Genomic DNA, 26,134 nt, shown 5'->3' on the forward strand with positions numbered 1-26,134 from the left:
GCTATTTACCAATAGACTATGTACAGCTGCAGCGATCGGTTAGCTGCTCAGATAGCTGATGTTTGAAGTTGGTGAGGGAGATAAAAGTCTCCAACTTCAGCGATTTTTGCAATTCGTTCCAGTCACAGGCAGCAGAGTACTGGAACGAAAGGCGGCCAAATGAGGTGTTGGCTTTAGGGATGATCAGTGAGATACACCTGCTGGAGCGCGTGCTACGGATGGGTGTTGCCATCGTGACCAGTGGAAGGTGTTGGATATTTGCCCCTCTGTGGTGACGGGGGATGTTCCTCATTGGTTACTACCAGATCCTGTTGTTGATTTAACCTTGTTAGAGAAAATAAAATATTGGTCAGAAGTATTGGTAGAATCGAAAGATAGGGTGTAGTAGTGAGATTCCGCTGGGTCCCAGTGTGAATGACATAGTAGATCAGGTAGCCAAAAGGCCTTTAAAACGAGATATCATTTATATCTGTACTCCATTGGGTAGAGGCGAGGCCAAAAGTAAGATTAGAGCCATTATTGTAATTGTAATTGTAATAAAATGGTCATACATGGACCATTTAGCTATTTTATTTAGAATTTTAAAACCCCTTTTAGGTATATATATTTTTTATATTACTTGATGAAATATTGAATTTGGTTTTTACTACTATAGCCCATAGAAACACATTGAATAACATATTCATAAATGGCAAAAAAGACAGTCAAAAAATAAATCATAAGGAAGGTTTGAAGTGTCTGTCCTTTATCTAGGAGATCTAAGAAAGTTCAGGAAGTATTTTTGTTGGCACAAAAACACTTCCTCCATACTACCATTCGTTTGTATAGGCAACCTTCAGACCAGTCCTGGGACACTTATTGGGGTCTGACGCTACAGAAGTTTTTGGGATGTCCTTGTGGTCTGAAAAACATTGCAGTAGCTCCACCACCTTCCACCGCAGAGGCAGAAGGCCGACTGTCGCAGAGAGTAGGATTTGGATTTGCAATTCAGGACATGCACTACAAAGCCAGACTGATTGCAGTAGCTCGGGTCCTTATTCTAGCATACCCGGAAGCTACACAGACAGAGAGAGAGGGACAGAAACAAACAGACAGAGAGTTCATCCAAAACATTGTACAATAATCGTCACTTAAATTAAACATGAAAGCTTGTCTGCATATTCTTTATACCATACCAACCTGTTAATGAAGGTAGGTATGAATAATGTGTATGAGCTGAGATGGCTAGGTTAACTTGTGTGTCGACCCACATTGCTAACGTAGCTGAACATGGAGCAAAGAGGGGAAGATGAGTGTGTGTGTGTGTTAGCGTACCAGATGCTGCCTGTGGCCAGTGACGGACTTCTCCGTCACACCGACGTCGGCTGATGCGGGGGATTGAGATGCTGCCCATGCAAAACAACTGATATCTCCAGCTTAAACTGATGGATTATGTTTGGGATTTTTAAAATGATGTTACTTAGATTGACGCACGGGTACTTCAATAGACTTTTACGGGATGACTATTTGCCTTGAAAGCAGCTCCTCAACAAGCATCAGCTGCTACTCAGGTGTAAAGTACATAAGTAAAAATACTTTAAAGTACTTTTTTTTGGTATCTGTACTTTACTTAACTATTTATATTTTTGACTACTTTTACTCCACTACATTCCTATAGAAAATGTCATTTTTACTCCCATACATTTGACCTGACAACCAAAAGTACCTACATTTTGAATGCTCAGGAAGGACAGAATTCTGCTCCATGCCCCTATCAATACAACATGTTACCATCCCTACTGCCTCTGATTTGGCAGACTCGCTGTACACAAATACTGTGTTTGTAAATTATTACTGAGTGTTGGAGTGTGCCCGTCTATCCGTAATTATAATTTTTTTAAACTAGAAAATCGTGCCATTTGGTTGGCTAAATATAAGGAATTTGCTGTATAGCATTTACTTTAACTCAAGTATGACAATTGAGTACACTTTCCACCACTGTATGCAAGTACATTTAAATACTTTTAGACTTTACTCAAGTAGTATTTTACTAGGTGAGTTTTACTTGAGAAATTTTCTATTAATGTACCCTTACTTTTACTCAAATATGACAATTTAGTACTTTTTCCACCATTGCTGCTACTCATTGCTAATCAGCGTCCAGACGTGTCCTCACTCCAAACCTGACCAAACAAACATACTTCCTCTTTGTTCTGCAGTGCATGTTGCATTGCACGTCACAGAGTGTACTAGCCTTAAGTTTTGCATCCCTCTTCCTCCTCTTCTATCTAGTATCTCTTAGGTTCTTCCAAGGATCTCTTGGGGGGGATTGCATTCACCACAGCAGCCTAACTCCCACGGCCTGAGGATGATGTCTACCAGCCTGAGGATGATGTCTACCAGCCTGAGGATGATGTCTACCAGCCTGAGGATGATGTCTACCAGCCTGAGGATGATGTCTACAAGCCTGAGAATGCTGTCTACAAGCCTGAGGATGATGTCTACAATCCTAACTCCCACGGCCTGAGGATGATGTCTACCAGCCTGAGGATGATGTCTACCAGCCTGAGGATGATGTCTACCAGCCTGAGGATCATGTCTACAAGCCTGAGGATGCTGTCTACAAGCCTGAGGATGATGTCTACAATCCTAACTCCCACGGCCTGAGGATGATGTCTACCAGCCTGAGGATGATGTCTACCAGCCTGAGGATGATGTCTACCAGCCTGAGGATGATGTCTACCAGCCTGAGGATGATATCTACCAGCCTGAGGATGATATCTACAAGCCTGAGGATGATGTCTACAAGCCTGAGGATGATGTCTACAAGCCTGAGAATGCTGTCTACAAGCCTGAGGATGATGTCTACAATCCTAACTCCCACGGCCTCAGGATGATGTCTACTAGCCTAACTCCCACGGCATGAGGATGATGTCTACCAGCCTGAGGATGATGTCTACAAGCCTAACTCCCACGGCCTCAGGATGATGTCTACCAGCCTGAGGATGATGTCTACAAGCCTGAGGATGCTGTCTACAGGCCTGAGGATGATGTCTACAATCCTAACTCCCACGGCCTCAGGATGACATCTACCAGCCTGAGGATGATGTCTACCAGCCTGAGGATGCTGTCTCCTCTTCCTGAATCCTCATTCTCACATTCCCTCAATAAATATTCTAAACCCATTTCAATGTCTGGTCCGTAAACTTGTGAAAAAATGAATATTGGGGATATTTGATATTCATAGTTGAACATTTAATTTCTGTAGGGTTGTCAACAGATTAGAATGGTTCAAAATGTAAAACAAGTTGTTTTTTTGTCTTCCTCCATTACACACATACAGATGTAACACAGACACAGGGTACAGGACTCCCCCATCCGAACGTACAACATCAACTGTGAAATGCCAGTCACCTGCCCAGAGTCTTGACTGATAAACAATTAAATATCACACCAGCCTGGCAAGTCGGGCGACGTAGTGCAACGTGTTCACAATTCACTAGACACCCTAATTGCTTTGTAGAACAATTGAACAAATAAATACAAGATTCTGTAGAAATCTTTTAAACACTAATAGCATCAATCCAACAAAAAATATATATTACAAATTCTTATTTTACATCGTGCAATAAAAACAATAACAAATTAAGAACAAGTATCATATTGATTATCTTCAAATGGTTTGGAGTTTTGTGTTTTGGATGTAAGGAGTGCCTCGATGCACACTGAAAATTGAGTTATAAATTACTGTGCTGAAATACTTACCATGAATACTCAATATCTGAACTGCACACACACACAAATGGAAATAAACACACCCTTCCCTTGAGGACGTTGCAACAGCATTTAATTTGATCAGAAAATGTACTATAAGCCCTGGAGGGGGGAAAAATCTGTTTGTGTGCGTCTGTGTGTTCCTGTGTGTGTGCAAACACTTGTGCATTTGCCCCTATTCAGATGTTACCCTGCATACTGTTGAGGGTGTCAACATTGATAAAGGTCAAACAAAACTGTACTAAGTTTGAATCACTCTTTCTATACAAGTGTACATTGTGCATGTATGCACTTTTGCATGTGTGTGTGTGACAGAGCGAGTCCTATGAATATCAGTAGAGCTGCAGAGTAGTGGCTCCTCTGACAGTGTCATCACAGGTTATAGGCTTGAGGGACCCAACCAGGAGAGAGGAGACAGATACAGGCTGAGGGGGCTGGCCAGGTTTTTGGTTAAAGTGGACAGCGTTGTCAGGACACAGGACAGGAGAAGAGGGAGGGTGACAGATGCCGTCTTATTTAATGAGCCTTCACCCGATTCCCCCACTTTCAATTTACGTGCTGTCCGATATTCCTACAATCCCCAAATAGATCCTCAAACACACATACAGAAGCACACACACACACGTCCCCCCTCCCCCATGTCTTGCTGCTGGCAGGTTAATCCTTGGAGTGTTTAATAATGAATTCATTAATGAATTTCCCTCCTTTAATTAGTACAGCTCGCCTGGTAGAACTGACGGGGTGCTGCTGTTGACCAGCTCTAGTACAGTAGAAAGAACACACACAGAGGTAGGTGTGTATGTGTTCAGTCTGCTGGCCTGTCTTTGTGAGAGGGGAAGTGACATAAGCCAGCAGCCATGAAACACATCCTGTCAGCACGCCCCAATCACAGCAATGGGCTCTGCCAGACCTGACACACACACACACACACACTCACCCACCCAGGAAGTCCACGCACACACCTTCCATAAGATAAGGAGACAACACACCCACACCACTCTGGTACATCCTCCCACCATATGCTGCCCCCTTCTCCATAATTCTCCCCTGACAGAAGGCCTACATCTTACGAGTTCCATCCCAACTTTGCTATTTAGTGACTTCTTTCATGATGATCTTAACTTTTGTTGTGCAGAAAGTTCATAATATTATTTTGTGTATTTTATTCATCCTGTCAGTGTATTTTTTTCCTACTCTGCATAGTTGGGAAGGGCTCATAAGCAAGCATTCACGTTAGAGTCTACACTCGTTGTATTCAGCGCATGTGAAAAATACAATTTCATTTTGATTTGATCTCTATGCATCATGTGTGAGAGAACCAGATACAGCTAGAGGAGAACGGTTGGCAAGGAGATGTATTATAGAACACAATCCATCCCTACCACAGTGGACCCAGGAAGAAAATCCCTACCACAGCGTATCCCAGAAGCAGTCACCACCATAATACCAGTCACCCAGAAAACATACATCTATACAACATAGTTTCAGGATTCTTTTGAATTCACCATTAACAAATCAGACATTGTGAAGATGTAAAGGGGATGAATCCACTGAACTGGTTTAATCTCCTATGAAGTTCATTTTAGATGTTAAAATGCCCTCTACTGGGCTGATAACACAGTACATCTAGTGTGGCATCCAAAACCCAACTAGATATAACTACATATTCATACATACATAAACACACACACACACACATACATACACAATACCAGTCAAAGGTTTGGAGACACTCAATCAATGTTTTTTCTTTATTTTGGACTATTTTCTACATTGTATAATAATAGTAAATACATCAAAGCTATGAAATAACACAGAATCACATAGTAACCAAAAATAAGTGTTAAACAACAACTGAAAGTAGCCTCCCTTTGCCTTGAGGACAGATTTACACATTGGTAAAAGTTCACTTGTGGAATTTCTTTCCTTATTAATGCGTTTGAGCCAATCAGTTGTGGTATACAGAAGATGGTATTTTACCAACTAGGGCTAAGTCCATATCATGGCAAGAACAGCTCAGATAAGCAAACAGAAACAACAGTCCATCATTAGTTTAAGATATGGTCAATCCAGAACATTAAGAACTTTGAAAGTTTCTTCAAGTGCAGTCGCAAAAACCATCAGGCACTATGATGAAACTGGCTCTAATGAGGACCACCACAGGAATGGAAGACCCAGAGTTAGCTCTGCTGCAGAGGATACGTTCATTAGTGTTAACAGCTCCAGACCAAATAAATGCTTCACAGAGTTCAAGTAACAGACATCTCAACATCAACTGTTCAGAGGAGACTGTGTGAATCAGGCCTTCATGGTCGAATTGCTGCATAGAAACCACTACTAAAAGGTCACCAACAAGAAGACGAGACTTACTTGGGCCAAGAAACAAGAACATGGACATTAGATCAGTGGAAATCTGATGAGTCTAAATTTGAGATTTTTGGTTCCAACCGCCGTGTCTTTGTGAGACACAGAGTAGGTGAAAGGATGAGCTCCGCATGTGGTTCCCACCGTGAAGCATGGAGGTGGTGGTGTGATGGTGCTTTACTGGTGACACTGTCAGTGATTTATTTAGAATTCAAGGCACACTTAACCAGCATTGCTACCACAGCATTCTGCAGCGATACACCATACCATATGGGTTGTACTTAGTGGGACTATTATTTGTTTTTCAACAGGGCAATGACCCAACACACCTCCAGGCTGTGTAAGGGCTATATGACCAAGGAGGAGAGTGATGTAGTGCTGCATCAGATGACCTGGCCTCAACAATAACCTGACCTCAACCCAATTGAGATGGTTTGGGATGAGTTGGACCGCAAAGTGAACGAAAAGCAGCCAACAAGTGCTCAACATATGTGGGAACTCCTTTGAGACTGTTGGAAAAGCATTCCAGGTGAAGCGGGTTGAGAGAATACCAAGCGTGTGCAAACCTGTCAAGGCAAAGGGTGGCTACTTTGAAGAATCAAAATATATTTTATTTTAATATATATTTTGATTTAACTTTTTTGGTTACTACATGTGTCATTTCATAGTTTGTCTTCACTACTATTCTACAATGTAGAAAAGACTAAAAATAAATTAAACTCCTTGAATGAGTAGGTGTATCCAAAGCTTTGACTGGTACTGTATGATTTACACACACACACATACACAGTATTCAGAAAGTATGCAGACCCCTTGACTATTTCCATATTTTGTTACGTTACATCCGTACTCCCCAATTAATTCAATCTTTCCCTCCACCCCCCTCAATCTGCATACAATACCCCATAATGACAAAGCAAAAACAGGTTTTTAGAAATGTTTGCAAATGTATAAATAACAGAAATACCTTATTTACAGAAGTATTCAGATCCTACTGAAATTGATTGGGCATGATTTGGAAAGGCACACACCTGTCTATTTAAAAGGTCCCACAGTTGCCAGTGTCAGAGCAAAAACCAAGCCATGAGGTCGAAGGATTGTCTGTATAGCCGAGACAGGATTGTATCGAGGACTGGTAGGCCACACAAGCTCACAGAACGGGATCGCCGAGTGCTGAAGTGTGTAAAAATAGTCTGTCAGACGCCATCTGCCCCAATGCATAGAACCACCTGTAAAGTTTGGTGGAGGAGGAATAATGGTTGGGGCTAAGCCCCTTAGTTTCAGTGAAGAGAATTCTTAATGCTACAGCATTCAATCAAATTCTAGACAATACTGTGCAACCGTTTGGTGAACGCCCTTTCCTGTTTCAGCATGACAATGCTCCCGTGCACAAAACGAGGTCCATACAGAAGTGGTTTGTCGAGCTCAGTGTGGAAGAACTTGACTGGCCTGCACAGAGCCCTGACCTCAACCACATCAAACAATTTAGGGATAAATTGTAACGCCGACTGCAAGTCAGGCCTAATCGCCCAACATCAGTAGCCGGCCTCACTAAGGCTCATGGCTAAATGGAAGCAAGTCCCCGCAGCAATGTTCCAACTTCTAGTGGAAAGCCTTCCCAAAAGAGTGGAGGCTGTTTAGGCAACAAAGGGGGGGGGGGGGGGGGGGGGGCAACTCCATATTAATGCCCATGATTTTGTAATGAGATGTTCGACGAGAAGGTGTCCACATACACAACATGACCTAAGGTATCTACAGAACTTAACATTGAAGGAAAGCCCATGGATAACCTTAAACATAATGAAAATGAGACTATTTTTTGGCAGAGACAACAAAACAAAGGACATTTAAACAAAAATGACTTGCTGAACATTCCAGGATTTCACAAAGGACAGACGATGACAACGGCTCCAAAGTAAAAAAATGATCAAGTTAGTTCTTCTTCTTCAAATGTTATTTTTTTATATTTATTGACACTTGGAATACTCATTTAAAAATATTTTACATTTTTTTTCTTTTTTTTTTAAATGAGCCTATACAACACAGTTTAATAGTGCAAATAAAACATTCATAATTTAAGAATCTTTCCCAGTATCATTGCAGGTTAAGTGCTAGAAATCTTTCTTTTCCTCTTTTTTATTTATTTTTTATAAACATGTGAGGCACAAGTTAGAGTTTAAGACTGAGATACTGCATTAAGACAATGCTACATTTTGGAGAAGAGACTTGCTCAAGTGCCTTGTTCACCAGCAACACCAGTCAGTCCACAATAGTGGGTGTATCAATATAATAACATATCCTTTAAGAAAACATATAGTTCAGACATTTTAAAAGACAGATAGGGAACACAGAATGCCAACGGAGAACCACGTAAAAAAGGCCTTTCTACTATCTTCAGAGGTTTGAGAAGCACACCTGGAACAGGAGCAAACTTTGGGGCAGCTTCCCGGACAAAGACTACGCTTAGTCCTGAACTAAAAAGCACTTTCAATCATTTAGCATCATTTTGGGTGCAGGACTAGGCTGAATATTTGTCTGGGAAACAGCCCCTTCGTGCATGTGTCAGGGCTCTGTTGTGTGTTCCTGGTCACAAGAGGACTCTCTGCTGAAAAATATTCTGTCCCTGATGGTTAGGCTTCCATCACAGTTTTCACAACTACTGTCACAGGGTAGGGGGCTGGAGCTATGGGGGACCCCCGAGTCATGGCTGTAGCCTAGACCTGATGATGTGGTGCTGGAGAGGCAGAGAGAATAGGATGAGAGCACTCAATGAGTAAAAGGTCAGAGGTCATGTGCCCATTTCGGCTTATACAATTTCTCCGTCAACAGTTCAGCAACTTTGTGCATTTATTCCATGGACAATCGTCTCTGTGGTGAGTCAATCAACGGATGACATTGAAAAACCATCACTCAATCCGTACATTTTGAACAAGAAGTCACAACGTGCCTGTACGCTTACCTTTCTCCGTTCGAGTCGCAGTACTCCTTGCGGCTCTTCTCTACGGGGAAGCGTGTGCGGTGGCAGTCACTACACATCTGGATGGCCTGGGCCACTGTGTAGCGTGTCTGGCCCGAGACACACGCCTCCATCTTGGTCACGCTGAGCTGGGATTGGAGGAAAAGGTGCACTCTGCTGTCAGAGAGCAGCAGGGGGTCCTGGAGGACACTGATGAGAAAGATCTACCCAATTAAAGAACATCAGCCAAAAAACTAGCAGTAGATACATACAACGATCAATAACACCATACAGTTAGTCGGAAGTTTACATACAGCTTAGCCAAATACATTTAATCCTAGTAAAAATTACCCGTCTTAGGTCAGTTAGGATCACCAGTTTATTTTAAGAATGTGAAATGTCAGAAGAGAGAGAAGTAGTAGAGAGAAGGATTTATTTCATCACATTCTCAGTGGGTCAGAAGTTGCCATACACTCAATTAGTATTTGGTAGCATTGCCTTAAATTGTTTAACTTGGGTCAAACATTTCGGGGAGCCTGGCACAAGCTTCCCACAATAAGTTGGGTGAATTTTGGCCCATTCCTCCCGACTGAGTCAGGTTTGTAGGCCTCCTTGCTCGCACCTGCTTTTTCAGTTCTGCCCGCAAATGTTCTATAGGATTGAGGTCAGGGCTTTGTGATGGCCACTCCAATACCTTGACTTTGTTGTCCTTAAGCCATTTTGCCACAACTTTGGAAGGATGCTTGGGGTCATTGTCCATCTGGAAGACCCATTTGCGACCAAGCTTTAACTTCCTGACTGATGTCTTGAGATGTTGCTTCAAAATATCCACAATTTTCCTTCCACATGTAGCCATCTATTTTGTGAAGAGCACCAGTCCCTCCTACAGCAAAGCACCCCCACAACATGCTGCCACCCCATGCTTCATGGTTGGGATGGTACGTTTGGCTTGCAAGCCTCCCACTTTTTCCTCCAAAACAAAATAATGGTCATTATGGCCAAACAGTTCTATTTTTCCAGAGGACATTTCTCCAAAAAGTTATATCCTTGTCCCCATGTGCAGTTCCGAACCGTAGTCTGGCTTTTTTATGGCGGTTTTGAGCAGTGGCTTCTTCCTTACTGAGCGGCGTTTCAGGTTATGTCGATATAGGACCCGATTTACTGTGGATATAGATACCTTTGTACCTGTTTCTTCCATCATCTTCACAAGGTCCTTTGCTGTTGTTCTGGGATTGATTTGCACTTTTCCCACCAAAGTATGTTCATCTCTAGGACACAGAACAAGTCACCTTCCTGAGCGGTATGAAGGCTGCGTGGTCCCATGGTGTTTATACTTGCGCACTATTGTTTGTACAGATGAATGTGGTACCTTCAGGCGTTTGGAAATTGCTCCCAAGTATGAACCAGACTTGTGGAGGTCTGAATCTTTTTTTTCTTCTGAGGTCTTTGCTGATTTCTTTTGATTTTCCCATGATGTCAAGCAAAGAGGCACTGAGTTTGAAGGTAGCCTTGAAATACATCCACAGGTACACTTCCAATTGACTGAAAATATGTAAATTAGCCTATCAGAAGCTTCTAAAGCCATGACATCATTTTCTGGAATTTTCCAAGCGGTTTAAAGGCACAGCCAACTTAGTGTATGTAAACTTCTAACCCACTGGAATTGATATACAGTGAATTAATCTGTCTGCAAACAATTGTTAGAAAAATGACAAAGTAGATGTCCTAACCAACTTGCCAAAACTATAGTTTGTTAACAAGAAATGTGTGGAGTGGTTGAAAAATGAGTTTTAATGACTCCATCCTAAGTGTATGTAAACTTCCGGCTTCAACTGTAAGTCTTAGAGACATTACAACAGTGTGTGTTAGGAGGTTGAATTAATTGTTATTCTGAGCACTCTGGTACCCTATGCCAAAGCACTACAACAGGAGAATTTGATAAGGAGATTGTTTGGCAATCAGATGACAAGACTACAATCAAAAGGGTTCCTGTAAGCTATCCGCACAGGACAGCGGATTGTCATTATCCCTACACTTACTTGTAGTCTGAAGTGATAAGTCTACTGGGGTCTGTGCGTGTCAGTCATCTCTGCCTTGGAGAAATGTCAGTGTTTCTACCACAACGCCTTCTAGAGCATATATACCACCTGTTTAAGTCCATTTTTCACACGGCTGACTAGAACTTGGCAATGTGGACAAAATTCCATATCGTGATAAATTGCCTGAATTGATGAAAAAAATCAAATAGTACGTTTAAAATCCATTTTTTATTCTAATTTAAAACTACTACTTTGGCAATTGTAGCCATCAATTGTCCCTTTAATCCATATCAGACAACCTTCTAAATTTCAAACGCAACATTTCTCTAGTATAGGCTACTTATCGTAATGAAGGATATCAGCAAAATGCCGGCAATGAGTGAGCGATCGGTATGGTCAGTGTCGATCATTTTTGGCTTATCGTTTCAGCTCTATGGCTGACATGATAAATACCCACTGGTTGAACCAACGTGCAAGACAGTTGAACTGACGTTTGTGCCCAGTGGGTAATGTTGTAAAAGACTACAGTTCTCCTGAAATGTTTTAATTATTGTGATAAACATATTTTGCCAGGACAACTTATTGGACCGGCTTAATTTCACTCCTGGTCATCAGTACGTAATGTTTTGTTTCAACACGTTAAAAGTGTGGAGTGGAGGAAATTAATGAAGTAGCCACAAGATGGCGTTTGGTGCCATAAAACCATGGGTATAACTTTTATACAGGGCAAGCAGAGGGTTTCCAAAACAAATGTCAAAATACCAACAACAATAATAATAAACTGAATTAATTAGATAGCAGGCCTCAATTCCAAATAAATGGCTGCAGCAAATGTTTCCTAATGCACACAAGGGGATCTACACCACAGATTGATATGGACTGCTTGACCTGATTACTAGAGGTAGGAAAACATCTGGCAAACTGACTTTGGTTGCATCAGACCCACTGATGGGCTATATCTAGATTCTAGTTCATCCCTTCAAGCCGTCTGAACATGCACAAACTCCACAAATGCACAAACTGGTAGTCATTCACAAGGCTGAGGGTGAGAGGGGAAGTGAGGAGAGGAATAGAAGAGGACACTGACGTCTCTAGAAACTCCTGTAGACCCTTCATCCTCTGGTTGACCTGATAGGGGTTGTTCAGACTGAAGAACGGATTCCAGGGAGGTAATTTGGGCAACTCTCTGGAAAGAGAACACATTGAACACCTTATTGGATACACAAAACATTGGAAAAATAATAATAATAATAATAATGCTTTATAATAAACTCAAGTCATAAGTTTGGACTTCATACAGTGTGACTAGTGGACCCCTGGTAAGGATACAGTGTGACTAGTGGACCCCTGGTAAGGATACAGTGTGACTAGTGGACCCCTGGTAAGGATACAGTGTGACTAGTGGACCCCTGGTAAGGATACAGTGTGACTAGTGGACCCCTGGTAAGGATACAGTGTGACTAGTGGACCCCTGGTAAGGATACAGTGTGACTAGTGGACCCCTGGTAAGGATACAGTGTGACTAGTGGACCCCTGGTAAGGATACAGTGTGACTAGTGGACCCCTGGTAAGGATACAGTGTGACTAGTGGACCCCTGGTAAGGATACAGTGTGACTAGTGGACCCCTGGTAAGGATACAGTGTGACTAGTGGACCCCTGGTAAGGATACAGTGTGACTAGTGGACCCCTGGTAAGGATACAGTGTGACTAGTGGACCCCTGGTAAGGATACAGTGTGACTAGTCGACCCCTGGTAAGGATACAGTGTGACTAGTCGACCCCTGGTAAGGATACAATGGGCAAGTGCCTACCCTGTGTATGCATCATTGCTTTAGGAGTGAACAAATGATGCAGTGAAGAAGGCCATCAGTGAAGTATCCCAGGGTTATACGTACATGAGCATAGCATTGTCCTGCAGACGCTGCCGGAGCCAAACAAACTCACTGTACTGCCTACGCACACAGGACGTCTTCTTCCTAAAACACATGCTATTGGTCTACACTCAGGAAGCAGGAAGAACAGACAGGAAGGAAGAGGTTGCCAGTAAATCACCTCAGATTCCTCGTTATATCAGAAGCTGAAGATAATGTTTAATGATGATAAGATGATCAAGCAGAGCGTGCCATGCAAGTACAGTACTCACATGTAAACAGATCTCGTAGTCGATGTGCGTGTGCCAGAAGTCATCTTTGTGGAACTGTGGATCCTGGACCCAAACACTGACAAACTCCTTCAAAAGCCCCCAAAACAAAGTGTTGTTCAGAGGTGAAGTGTGCCTCAGATAGATAGAAACCACGCACATCCCTATCTTTTTTTCACACAAGAACAATGAGGCCACAGGATAGGAAACCTTTCAGCAGAAATATCACCTAACCTCCTCAATCATCCACGAAAAAAACAAATATATAGGTCAAATCCACAAAATGAGATTGAGGCTTAATATGGAGAATGAATAAGATCACCAAAAGCTACAGCATGTGCACGTTTTTGTTCCAGACCAGCATCAAAATACTAACCAAGAATATTAGCTCTGGTTAAATAACATAAGCTCTCCGGGAGCAGGATTAGTGACTACTGCTGTAATAGAGTAATGAGACGGATCGATCACGCACCTGTTTCATTAGACTGTCAAGCCTGTCCATTGTAGAATGGAATCTGAGGGGGCAGAAACAGGGCAGAGACAATTGGGAAACAGTGAGGCAAGAATGAGATTATAACATGTTGTGCTTTTGTCTATTAACCACTGTCTCTATGCAGTTATATGAGTCAGTTCGAAGGGGTTCTTTCTCACAGAAAAACAGATGCACTCAGCAATGTTTAGTCAAACAGTCAAAGTCCACTGTTCTCAACCCAAGATGCCCAAAAGAGCACAGGGAGCATATTTTGGCAAAACAGCAAACCTCAACTGCTTAGAGAAGAACAACCTAAACTGCATGAGCGCTCTAACAACACAAGCCATTGTAAAAAAAAAAGAAGGTAAAAATGTCCTAGGAAGTGGATTTGCTACGAGAAGAGAAATCTGCTTTATCCATAAACAGCTTACCCACTCAGTGGTAAAACAGCACAACACAGCCCTGTAAACAACACAAAGCCTAGGTAAGCATGTGGCACGCTGCAAAAGAGTAAAGCTACAAGGTATACAGGACTAGGGTAAACACCGACACAAATTACATTCATATAAAACTAAGTTTATACTGTACTGGCAAACTTTGGAAAGTATAGACCTTTGTAAAGGCTTTTGAGAACGAGTGGAAATGAACCATGGAACGTCAGATCTCCTGGTGCGTCTGTAAACAGCTGTTCCATTGCCGCTGTAAACAGCTAGCTAACTTAGTCTAGTTCTCTCAAGGTTCAAATTACAATAGTATTTGCGGGTGGGATGGTCCTTATGTCCAGGGACAAATATATTTGAGAAAATTAAAGTTGACAGATTTTGCAAAGAAGCATCGCATACATTGTCTGAATGAATATTAACGTTAGCAGCAGGAGATGGCGGCACCAGGATTATGTGTAGCACATGGTTAACTATAATAGGTGGGTAATAAGGTTCATGTCAGCTAGCTAGCTACATATAAGTATGATAGACAGCCATCCAATATTTGTTTTCAAACGTTAGCTTGATCTGCTAAAAACAATGTTAGCTACCTAGCTAGTGAACAGATTCAGTCACAAAGAGAGAAATGGGACAATACAAAAACAACGGAATATCCAATGGTATATCACCTGAGTATAATGAAGTACGTCCTGGTCTAATTGAGATGTTTCCTAACCTCGGTTACAGAGACCCGTGAAAGCTGTTACACTCTGTCTGCGGCTGAAAGTCCCAACGAATGTGCCAAGTCCTGGAGAGACTAAAAGGGTCTCTCTCCAATGGGTTATATATGCTATTGGTTTACTGTTACAGTTGGTTGTAGGACTACACAAATACTGTTAAAAGTATCAATGCATAGATGTAGAAAATGCATGGCCAACCTTGCTCCCTGAGATCTAGCTGCTGGTTTCTGTTCCGGCCCAACCCTGACATTCTGCTTATTATTTGTATTAGACACTATTCAATCATCTTGTTTTGGAATAAGATGAACGTCTACACACACAAAACCATGACATTTGTTGGGATAGGATAACAGTACTTCAGATCTCAGGGTGGGTGACATCACCACACCATGGCTACTAGGGCTTGGCTTCACTTTGTCTTTCCTTGATTGCTCACATCCTATCTGCCCACCTGTATTGGAGGAGAAGGTACAAGGTCCCTCCCCTCTGATCTTCTCCAATGGGTTTTTAGAAGGAGAGGAAGGATGATTTGAGAAAGAGCCTAGCACTCACCTGTCAACTAGCTCACATGCTACACATTCAGCCCGCTGCTAAACCCATTAACCTCCTCATCAACATCAGCAGCCAGCAGAGCCAACTGTGTGAACTAAGTCAATCTAGCACCCAAATAATTCATTTTAAAAGGCATTCATTCTGCTAAACTGACTCCGATCACACCGTCGGCAGGTGAGTTCTACGGTCGGTGGCGTAGGAGGTGAAAGGGGTGTGACTGTAGCAGAGGTAAGCTGCAGGTGAGTTCTACTGTGGGGTGTGACTGTAGCAGAGGTAAGCTGCAGGTGAGTTCTACTGTGGGGTGTGACTGTAGCAGAGGTAAGCTGCAGGTGAGTTCTACTGTGGGGTGTGACTGTAGCAGAGGTAAGCTGCAGGTGAGTTCTACTGTGGGGTGTGACTGTAGCAGAGGTAAGCTGCAGGTGAGTTCTAGTAACCTCTGATGTCATCCCCCCGAGACGTAGTGTCTCCGGTCTGTCATGAATGTATCTACAGTATATTTTAATACCGTAAGCATCTCAGCTGCGGGAGGATCTCCTCCTGTGATTTTGTGCTGATTTGCTTCATTCTGCAGTCTTACTTCTACAGTGGTTGGCATGGTAGCGACAAGTGTCATTGGATTATTGTTTGCGCCATACAGGGATAGAACTCATACATTACAGGGCAACTCTGCAGTCCATGTAAAAGTGACACTTCACTGTGGTCACTCTGCAGGGTTTTTCTCTCTTGCCTCCACTATCCGTGCTCTACCATTTCGGTTACAGTGGATGTGAGATGATTTATGGCATGCATGCCCAATTTAGACATACAGTATGATTGGATTAGTATTGGCTTAGTGGGCATGTCCAATGAATAGGGATGAAACAGTTACCAGTTTCACAATAAAATTCCTGATGATTATTATTACCGTTTCAAATGATCATTAAAACTGTGTTTGATTACCATGGTTTGAAAAACTCACGGTAAATACTGTCCAGCATCAACCAAAGTTGGACTGTTGCTGACGCAGGCGCGGCAATGTGGGTTTTGTTTTGTGTGAAAACATGGCGGAAGGCAGTGACAGCGCTCTGGAGTTTTTTCGGCCTTTTAAGAGGACCAAATTTGAAGTGTGGTCGTATTTTGGGTTTTACAAGAGTGCTGAGGGAAACTTAATCGAAGATGGTCACCCTGTCTGCAGAACATGCAAAATATATATATTTTTAAATGAATATTATTTAAATCGCTGCGAAAGGACCCTTCAAATCTTTTGAGTCATCTTCGTGACCACCACCCACTACTTTATAGCGAATGCAAGGTAAGTTAACTTTTAGCTCAATGCATAATGTGGGGACTTCAGAATGTGGGAAAATGTCATGGTTTGTCTGTCCAACTGGCTAATAGCTTGTGAATAATGTAAACTGAAGCTTTCAGTGTTACCTACTCATGTATAAACACTACATGTTGTTCTGCAGCTGTATGTGTCGTGTGTCTGCAGACTCTATTCTCCCATTGCACATGATAACACGTTATGTAGTTTAGTCACACAACCAACATATATTGTTCAATTAAAATTCAGCCGATGTTGACTTGGTTGTAAAAGTGTTCCAACAGGAGACTCCTATATTTATGTCAATTGTTGGGCTCATTGCAATTACTATCACTGTCTTCTTTAAGACTCATTTGTATGTATGTAAATTGTGCATGGGGTTATTGCATATACTCAAATACAACACAGAAAATAGACTGTGTGTCTGTGTGAAAAATAATGTAACACTCAAAATAATAATACATTTACTGTTCCCTTGTTTAGAATGGGAGTGCAGCAGGCAAACCTAGTGCTGCTACTGGTCCCTTGTTTAGAATGGGAGTGCAGCAGGCAAACCTAGTGCTGCTACTGGTCCCTTGTTTAGAATGGGAGTGCAGCAGGCAAACCTAGTGCTGCTACTGGTCCCTTGTTTAGAATGGGAGTGCAGCAGGCAAACCTAGTGCTGCTACTGGTCCCTTGTTTAGAATGGGAGTGCAGCAGGCAAACCTAGTGCTGCTACTGGTCCCTTGTTTAGAATGGGAGTGCAGCAGGCAAACCTAGTGCTGCTACTGGTCCCTTGTTTAGAATGGGAGTGCAGCAGGCAAACCTAGTGCTGCTACTGGTCCCTTGTTTAGAATGGGAGTGCAGCAGGCAAACCTAGTGCTGCTACTGGTCCCTTGTTTAGAATGGGAGTGCAGCAGGCAAACCTAGTGCTGCTACTGGTCCCTTGTTTAGAATGGGAGTGCAGCAGGCAAACCTAGTGCTGCTACTGGTCCCTTGTTTAGAATGGGAGTGCAGCAGGCAAACCTAGTGCTGCTACTGGTCCCTTGTTTAGAATGGGAGTGCAGCAGGCAAACCTAGTGCTGCTACTGGTCCCTTGTTTAGAATGGGAGTGCAGCAGGCAAACCTAGTGCTGCTACTGGTCCCTTGTTTAGAATGGGAGTGCAGCAGGCAAACCTAGTGCTGCTACTGGTCCCTTGTTTAGAATGGGAGTGCAGCAGGCAAACCTAGTGCTGCTACTGGTCCCTTGTTTAGAATGGGAGTGCAGCAGGCAAACCTAGTGCTGCTACTGGTCCCTTGTTTAGAATGGGAGTGCAGCAGGCAAACCTAGTGCTGCTACTGGTCCCTTGTTTAGAATGGGAGTGCAGCAGGCAAACCTAGTGCTGCTACTGGTCCCTTGTTTAGAATGGGAGTGCAGCAGGCAAACCTAGTGCTGCTACTGGTCCCTTGTTTAGAATGGGAGTGCAGCAGGCAAACCTAGTGCTGCTACTGGTCCCTTGTTTAGAATGGGAGTGCAGCAGGCAAACCTAGTGCTGCTACTGGTCCCTTGTTTAGAATGCGAGTGCAGCAGGCAAACCTAGTGCTGCTACTGGTCCTTTGTTTAGAATGCGAGTGCAGCAGGCAAACCTAGTGCTGCTACTGGTCCCTTGTTTAGAATGGGAGTGCAGCAGGCAAACCTAGTGCTGCTACTGGTCCCTTGTTTAGAATGGGAGTGCAGCAGGCAAACCTAGTGCTGCTACTGGTCCCTTGTTTAGAATGGGAGTGCAGCAGGCAAACCTAGTGCTGCTACTGGTCCCTTGTTTAGAATGGGAGTGCAGCAGGCAAACCTAGTGCTGCTACTGGTCCCTTGTTTAGAATGGGAGTGCAGCAGGCAAACCTAGTGCTGCTACTGGTCCCTTGTTTAGAATGGGAGTGCAGCAGGCAAACCTAGTGCTGCTACTGGTCCCTTGTTTAGAATGGGAGTGCAGCAGGCAAACCTAGTGCTGCTACTGGTCCCTTGTTTAGAATGCGAGTGCAGCAGGCAAACCTAGTGCTGCTACTGGTCCCTTGTTTAGAATGCGAGTGCAGCAGGCAAACCTAGTGCTGCTACTGGTCCCTTGTTTAGAATGGGAGTGCAGCAGGCAAACCTAGTGCTGCTACTGGTCCCTTGTTTAGAATGGGAGTGCAGCAGGCAAACCTAGTGCTGCTACTGGTCCCTTGTTTAGAATGCGAGTGCAGCAGGCAAACCTAGTGCTGCTACTGGTCCCTTGTTTAGAATGGGAGTGCAGCAGGCAAACCTAGTGCTGCTACTGGTCCCTCATCTACAGTTGTGACAAACGCTGAGCAAGCATTTAAAAGGCAGGCTGCTTACGCACGCACATCAAAACATGCTCAAGACCTCACTGTAGCCCTTTCCTATTACATTGCAAAGGACATGATGCCATTTCATATTGTTGAGAGGCCTGGCTTTCTGAGGCTGATGAAGGTTGCCGTGCCTCACTACAAAGTGCCATCACAAACATTATTTTCCAAGACTGAAATCACAAATCTGTACAACCAGGTTAAAGCTGATGATGGAAAAAGTTTGGCTCAAAGCACATGGTTGGCTGCAACTACTGACCTCTGGAGTTGTCAACCCTACATCAGCTTCATTATCCATTACCTCACCCCAGACTGGCAACTAGAATCAATTGAATTGGAAACACAGTTCTTTCCAGATGATCACTCGGCTCACAACATCAGTTTTTTGAGAATATGTTGGAAGAGTGGTGGGGGGGGGGGGGGGGGGGGGGGGGGGTCGTCAACAACAAAGACCTGGTCTTTAACCACAGACAATGCAACAAGCATGATCAAGGCTTTTGAAGGGTTCTGTGGCTTGGGTGCTTTGGCCGTAATTTTAAGCAGGCCATCTCAAGGGCTTTGAAAATTCAGAGAGTTGACACAGCAGTCAAGGCCTGCCATCATCTGGTCCAAGGCTTCTCGCGGAGCTGGAAGAGAAAGAGAGAATTGAGAGAAAAGCAAGCTGCCCTCAAGATGCCACAGAAGGCTCAGATCCATGATGATGTGGTAACCCGATGGGGTCTAAACACAAGATGCTTGAGCGTTTCCTCAGCCAAAAGCAGCCAGTCTGTGTGACACTGCCTGGAGAAAGAGAAACATGGCATCTGATGCCCAAGGATGCCGACATAAGTGTCATGGGAGCAACTGTGCCAGCTCCTTGAACCTCTGAGAAAGTTTACAGGTGCACTTGCTTCAGAGACACGAGTGACACAGTCTGCCATCAAGCCTGTCCTGGACCACATCACCCATGATGTTCTGGTGGAAAAGGATACAGAGCCATCCCTGACCCGGGGAGATGAAAAGGATACAGAGCCATCCCTTACCCGGGGAGATGAAAAGGATACAGAGCCATCCCTGACCCGGGGAGATGAAAAGGACACAGAGCCATCTCTGACCCGGGGAGATGAAAAGGATACAGAGCCATCTCTGACCCGGGGAGATGAAAAGGATACAGAGCCATCTCTGACCCGGGGAGATGAAAAGGATACAGAGCCATCTCTGACCAGGGAGAGGAAAAGGATAGAGACATCCCTGACCCAGGGAAATTAAAAGGATACAGAGCCATCCCTGACCAGGGAGATGAAAAGGATACAGAGCCATCCCTGACCCAGGGAGATGAAAAGTGTAATGAGAGAAGACCTTAACAACAGATACACAGAGAAAGCAAAGAGTCATGCACATGGCTTGTTTCATTGACCCCCGCTTCAAAAGGAGCTTTTTAGATGAGCCTGAGGCTGCAAAAGTTGACACTGATAGCTGTGTCCAGGAAGCCTTGAAGCTAACAGCTGTGTCCAGGAGGCCTTGAAGCTGACAGCTGTGTCCAGGAGGCCTTGAAGCTGACAGCTGTGTCCAGGAGGCCTTGAAGCTGACAGCTGTGTCCAGGAGGCCTTGAAGCTGACAGCTGTGTCCAGGAGGCCTTGAAGCTGACAGCTGTACAAGTCAGGGAAGAACCACAAAGCACCAGCAGCACCTCCACCACCGGCATCGGAGGGGAAAGGCCTGGCTGGGTTGCTGAGAAAGATCACCTCTCTGCTGCCTTGTTGACAGAGAGATCAAGGTCTACCTGTCTCTGCCACCCATTCCAGCAGAACAGGATCCACTGGTGTGGTAGAGGGGCCATGCATCAGAGCTGCCTCAGCAGAACAGGATCCACTGGTGTGGAGGAGGGGGCCATGCATCAGAGCTGCCTCAGCAGAACAGGATCCACTGGTGTGGTGGAGGGGCCATGCATCAGAGCTGCCTCAGCAGAACAGGATCCACTGGTGTGGTGGAGGGGCCATGTATCAGAGCTGCCTCAGCAGAACAGGATCCACTGGTGTGGAGGAGGGGGCCATGCATCAGAGCTGCCTCAGCAGAACAGGATCCACTGGTGTGGTAGAGGGGCCATGCATCAGAGCTGCCTCAGCAGAACAGGATCCACTGGTGTGGTGGAGGGGGCCATGCATCAGAGCTGCCTCAGCAGAACAGGATCCACTGGTGTGGTGGAGGGGCCATGCATCAGAGCTGCCTCAGCAGAACAGGATCCACTGGTGTGGTGGAGGGGCCATGCATCAGAGCTGCCTCAGCAGAACAGGATCCACTGGTGTGGTAGAGGTGCCATGCATCAGAGCTGCCTCAGCAGAACAGGATCCACTGGTGTGGTGGAGGGGGCCATGCATCAGAGCTGCCTCAGCAGAACAGGATCCACTGGTGTGGTGGAGGGGGCCATGCATCAGAGCTGCCTCAGCAGAACAGGATCCACTGGTGTGGTGGAGGGGCCATGCATCAGAGCTGCCTCAGCAGAACAGGATCCACTGGTGTGGTGGAGGGGGCCATGCATCAGAGCTGCCTCACCTTGCCAGGAAGCTTTGGTGTATCCTAGCAACCAGTGTGCCATCGGAGAGTGTTCAGTGCCAGCAGGCCCATTGTCTCCCCTCGCAGATCACTACTTAAACCGGACAAAGTAAATATGCTGACATTTTACATTTCAATCTCAAGTGAACAAAGATGCATACATACTGGATGTTAGGCCAACAGCTCCTAAGTTCTTTATGAAGGAGAGAACGGACATACAATCAGTGGTGTTCATTTGATTTGTTTACACATTGTGTTATTTTAATGTAAAGACCTGCACATTGGATGTGTTTACATACGGTTGTATTGTTCTTACATGCACATTGTGTTATTTTAATGTAAAGACCTGCACATTGGATGTGTTTACATACGGTTGTATTGTTCTTACATGCACATTGTGTTATTTTAATGTAAAGACCTGCACATTGGATGTGTTTACATACGGTTGTATTGTTCTTACATGCACATTGTGTTATTTTAATGTAAAGACCTGCACATTGGATGTGTTTACATACGGTTGTATTGTTCTTACATGCACAGTGGATGTGTTTACATATGGTTGTATTGTTCTTACATGCACATTGCTTTACTTGTGTTGCTTTTATTTGCACATTTGATTTGCTTACTTACAGTTGTGTTCATTAAAACCTGCACTAGGGAAACTTTTACCTCATGGCCACATTGTGCCATCTTTAAAAAAAATGTAAAATCCTGTCTCGGAGCTCTTCAGACAATTGCTTCGACATCATGGCTTGGTTTTTGCTCTGACATGCACTGTCAACTGTGGGACCTTCTATAGACAGGTTTTGTGCCTTTCCAAATCATGTTCAATCAATTGACTTGACCACAGGTGGACTCCCATCTCAAAGATGACCAATGGAAACTGGATGCACCTGAGCTAAATTTCGAGTGTCATAGCAAATGGTCTGAATATTTATGTAACTTTTTAATACATTTGCAAAAATGTCTAAAACCTGTTTTTGCTTTGTCATTATTGAGTATTGTGTGTAGGTTGATATTTTTTTATTCTATTCAATCCATTTTAGAATAAGGCTGTCACATAACAAAATGTGGAAAAAGGGAAGGTCTGAATACTCCGAATGCACCGTATACACAAAAGTATGTGGACACCCCTTCGAATTAGTGGATTCGGCTATTTCAACCACTGTATAGTGTATCATAGAATGCCTCCTCTCCAACAAGGGAGTTTGTCAAATTTCTGCCCTGCTAGAGCTGCTCCGGTCAACTGTAAGTGTCGTTATTGTAAAGTGGAAACGTCTAGGAGCAACACCGGCTCAGCCGCAAAGTGGTAGGCCACATAAGCTCACAGAACAGGATCGCCGAGTGCTGAAGCACGTAAAAATCTGTCGAACGCCATCTGCCCCAATGCATTATGTAAACAATGTGGCTGTCAAACATTGGAATCGTATGCTAGCTACATTTAGTTTAGTTATATTTTTGGCTGTCGTGTTAGAAATTCATCTAGCTGGCTAACAAGGTAAGCTGATTTCTCTACCTTTACATCATGCTAGCTAGCTCTGTGGTTACTTGCTGTGCTAGCCAAATGTAACACCACCAGAGCAAAGCGGATAATTAAACAGGAAATGAACTGTCTGATTATGTTGTTTAGTGGATCTGGTAGCAACAAGTCAATGTTTTTTTTATAACTATTTTCTTCTGTTTTAGTTTTTTGGGGATCAAGAAACACGAACTTGTGATTGCTAGCCAACTAGCTAGCTATAAGCGCTGGATGTGTACTGGTGAACCTCTTGGTTGCGTGTGTATTATAGAACGTGCTATTGTTTTGACAATTGAAAGGGTCTATTAAAGAGACAGAACATTGAAGAAGAACTGGGCAAAAGACATGCTACAATAGGCAAATGTTAATTGGACATCAATGGATATTGGTTTGTTGAGAAAATAAATCAAGAACTGCTAAAACATTTCCCACTTCTAATGAAATAACACTGAACATATGAATTAATAATGAGATTTATAGAACCTGGGAGACTATTTCTTTATCCATGTGGCCCCGGGCCCTAGGGGACATCTGTTTTTGGAGAGCCAATCTTTCAGGGTACAGTGGAGACTCATTTTTCCTTACAACAAGAGCTATTCACATTTCAGAGAGACTCATGTTTCCTCCACTCACTGCCACTTCCAAGAACTGAGGACAGGATACAGGGATAATTAACCTACTCAAACAGAGCCCTGTGCAGAGAGTCTAATGCCAACCTCTCACCAGAAAAGGCTATCAACTAACCCAATCCTATTAAACATCACATGATATTATTCGTGCCACTATTGGCCAGTTAACAGCACAACAGATCATCTAATTTACTGAGATTGAGTTAAACTCCCTATGCATGGCTAACTTTACACAGCATGACTGACTGATAACATGTAGATATGCATCAACAAATCTGGCAAATCAGTTATATGCCACAGAATTGAATACATTGCGTATAATTCTATGGTAACCTATTAATAATAATTCAATAGTCATTGTACCAGAAATGCAGAGCTGTGTCTGACTTCTTGTTCACATTGGCAGTTTGAAGTGACTCAAATCAACAACAACAAAAATGTCATATACAATATTCATTTTTTCCCTGCAGTCTGATATGCCAAGCCACATTTCAAACTCCCTTCGTTGGTGGTTTGAAATCAGACAAATCTTATTCCTGCCCCTCAACTGTTTTTTAGACTTATTTGGCATATCTTGATTCTTGCTAGTTACTCTGTTGGCAGTTTGCCAAGAACATGTGGTAGCTAACGCGCTTGTTATTTGTTTACAAACAAATGAGTGAATGTGCTAGAAAACTAAACAGCCATCTAGCTGCTGTGGCTAGCTAAAAAAGGCCTTGTTTTGAAAGAAAGATCATCTCATCCTTTGAGGCTTTAAGTGTTCTTACACTTTGATTTTAAACATTCAAAGCCACTGGGAAACGTCCATGGCAGACTTTGTTGTCACCTTATCTTGCTACATATGTTTTGATTGATAGGAAGCATGAGCACCACCAATCCGGCGACACCACCGTGCACACACCTGTCGTTACTATGACAACTAGCGTAGCCATGTCAGCAAATGACTGCCATCTAAAAAACAAACACACACACACAAAGCCGATTTGGTTACTTGCTTTTTGGACAGTCAGTATTCCAAAACGGATTTAAAAAACTAAACTGATTTGAGCATTAAGGCAGTGTGAACAAGGCTTGATATAGCATCAAGCAATTTAGGGCTGTTTACAACCAGAGCTCAATCAAAATAGCAAAAATGTTTCTAGGATGTGCAAATTAAAGTATACATTACGGGAAGTCCACCATAACGGAATTACGACTCCGATTTTTCACTTTAAAATGTATGCCAACCAAAAAACCATTGATTTCAAAGTTTAACAAATCATGCAACTTTATGCACAATGACTGCTTTGAACAATTTACACAGTAAAAAAATTAAAAAAATAAAAAACGTACTGGAAAAACTACAGATGCAAAGTCTGGTAACAGAATTACGGTGAAATTTCTTCATTTTGTTGAGTTATTTTTTACAGTTACAAAAATGTATTTGTTGCGAGTTTTAATAATGCAAGTTTGCTTGGAAGCAATTGGCGAAAGTGTGACAGACAGGTATGTTCGCCTGCAATAAGGTTCAATTCTGCACATAGATAGGCTAAGCATCAATAACATAAATCACGCTGCAAAATTCTGTTGAATTACAAAACAATGAGAAATTGTGATTGTCTTCAAGGTAGCCTAAATTTGATTGGCATTTGAACCGTTGCAAACGCACGAGCCACACATTTGAAACACACCAGGGAAACCATGGCAATTGGATAACTTCTCACCAAATGAAAGGCATGCTTATCTCTGGTAATATAGCACTACGTTTCTTCTTACCGTTCAGCTGGCAATTCGTTCGATAGGACTTGGTGCCGCTGAGGCGGACTTGATTTCTTCGCTGCTTGCTCAGTTCGCGGTTAAACCGACTGTAGTTGTTGTCTGAAGAACTTGAGGATGACGCGTCCGCTCTGTTCCTTAATTTTGCTCGTGCACGTTCCTGGTCTGAAATAAGGGAGTATTTTAACCAAAACTTCAGTGCACAAACAACGCATTTAAAAACAAATCAAACAATCCTTTGACTGAGCTACAGGGGAGGATACATATTTCTTTGCTGAATAGGCAGTACGTAGCCTCACACCGGAAATCTATCCAGCACATTGGGGGCGACGAAATAAGGGAGCCCATTCATTTTCAATGAAGGTAAACAAAGTTGGCTGGGAAGCAAAGTGGGCGGGGGGACCGTGACCAAGTTAGGACCAAAATTTGAAAGCCTAACTTTTGTTCAATACATACATCGTGTACTCCGCGACATCGCGGTGCAATTGACCAATCGTAGCTCACTATAGCTTCCAGCCCCTACTGCATTTAGCCGGCGGCAGGTAGCCTAGTGGTCAGAGCTGTTGGACCAGTAACCGAAAGGTTTCTAGATCAAATCACCGAGCTGACGAGGTAAACATCTGTTGTTCTGCCCCTGAA

General features: G+C 43.4%; 1 protein-coding gene across 3 annotated transcripts; it reads right to left on the bottom strand.

Moving 5' to 3' along the window:
- Positions 1-7,950: 7,950 nt before the first annotated feature.
- On the bottom strand, positions 7,951-25,833 carry LOC109903323 (sorting nexin-10A). 3 transcript variants are annotated; one of them, XM_031788976.1, is made up of 8 exons: positions 25,496-25,718; positions 14,156-14,186; positions 13,725-13,767; positions 13,256-13,342; positions 13,008-13,108; positions 12,200-12,298; positions 9,077-9,283; positions 7,951-8,851 (listed from the first exon to the last, which is right to left on the bottom strand). In XM_031788976.1, exons 3-8 carry the CDS (start codon positions 13,752-13,754, stop codon positions 8,680-8,682), a joined length of 696 nt encoding a protein of 231 aa, XP_031644836.1. In that variant the 5' UTR covers positions 13,755-13,767; positions 14,156-14,186; positions 25,496-25,718; the 3' UTR covers positions 7,951-8,679. The 3 variants fall into 3 exon arrangements, with proteins under 3 accessions (XP_031644836.1, XP_020355547.1, XP_031644835.1); XM_031788975.1 differs by lacking the exon at positions 25,496-25,718 and adding an exon at positions 14,836-15,283 and having other exon boundaries at positions 8,044-8,851; XM_020499958.2 differs by lacking the exon at positions 14,156-14,186 and having other exon boundaries at positions 8,032-8,851; positions 25,496-25,833.
- Between the last annotated feature and the right edge of the window lie 301 nt (positions 25,834-26,134).

Source organism: Oncorhynchus kisutch, linkage group LG14 (genome assembly GCF_002021735.2).
Source record: "Oncorhynchus kisutch isolate 150728-3 linkage group LG14, Okis_V2, whole genome shotgun sequence".
Classification (NCBI taxonomy): domain Eukaryota; kingdom Metazoa; phylum Chordata; class Actinopteri; order Salmoniformes; family Salmonidae; genus Oncorhynchus; species Oncorhynchus kisutch.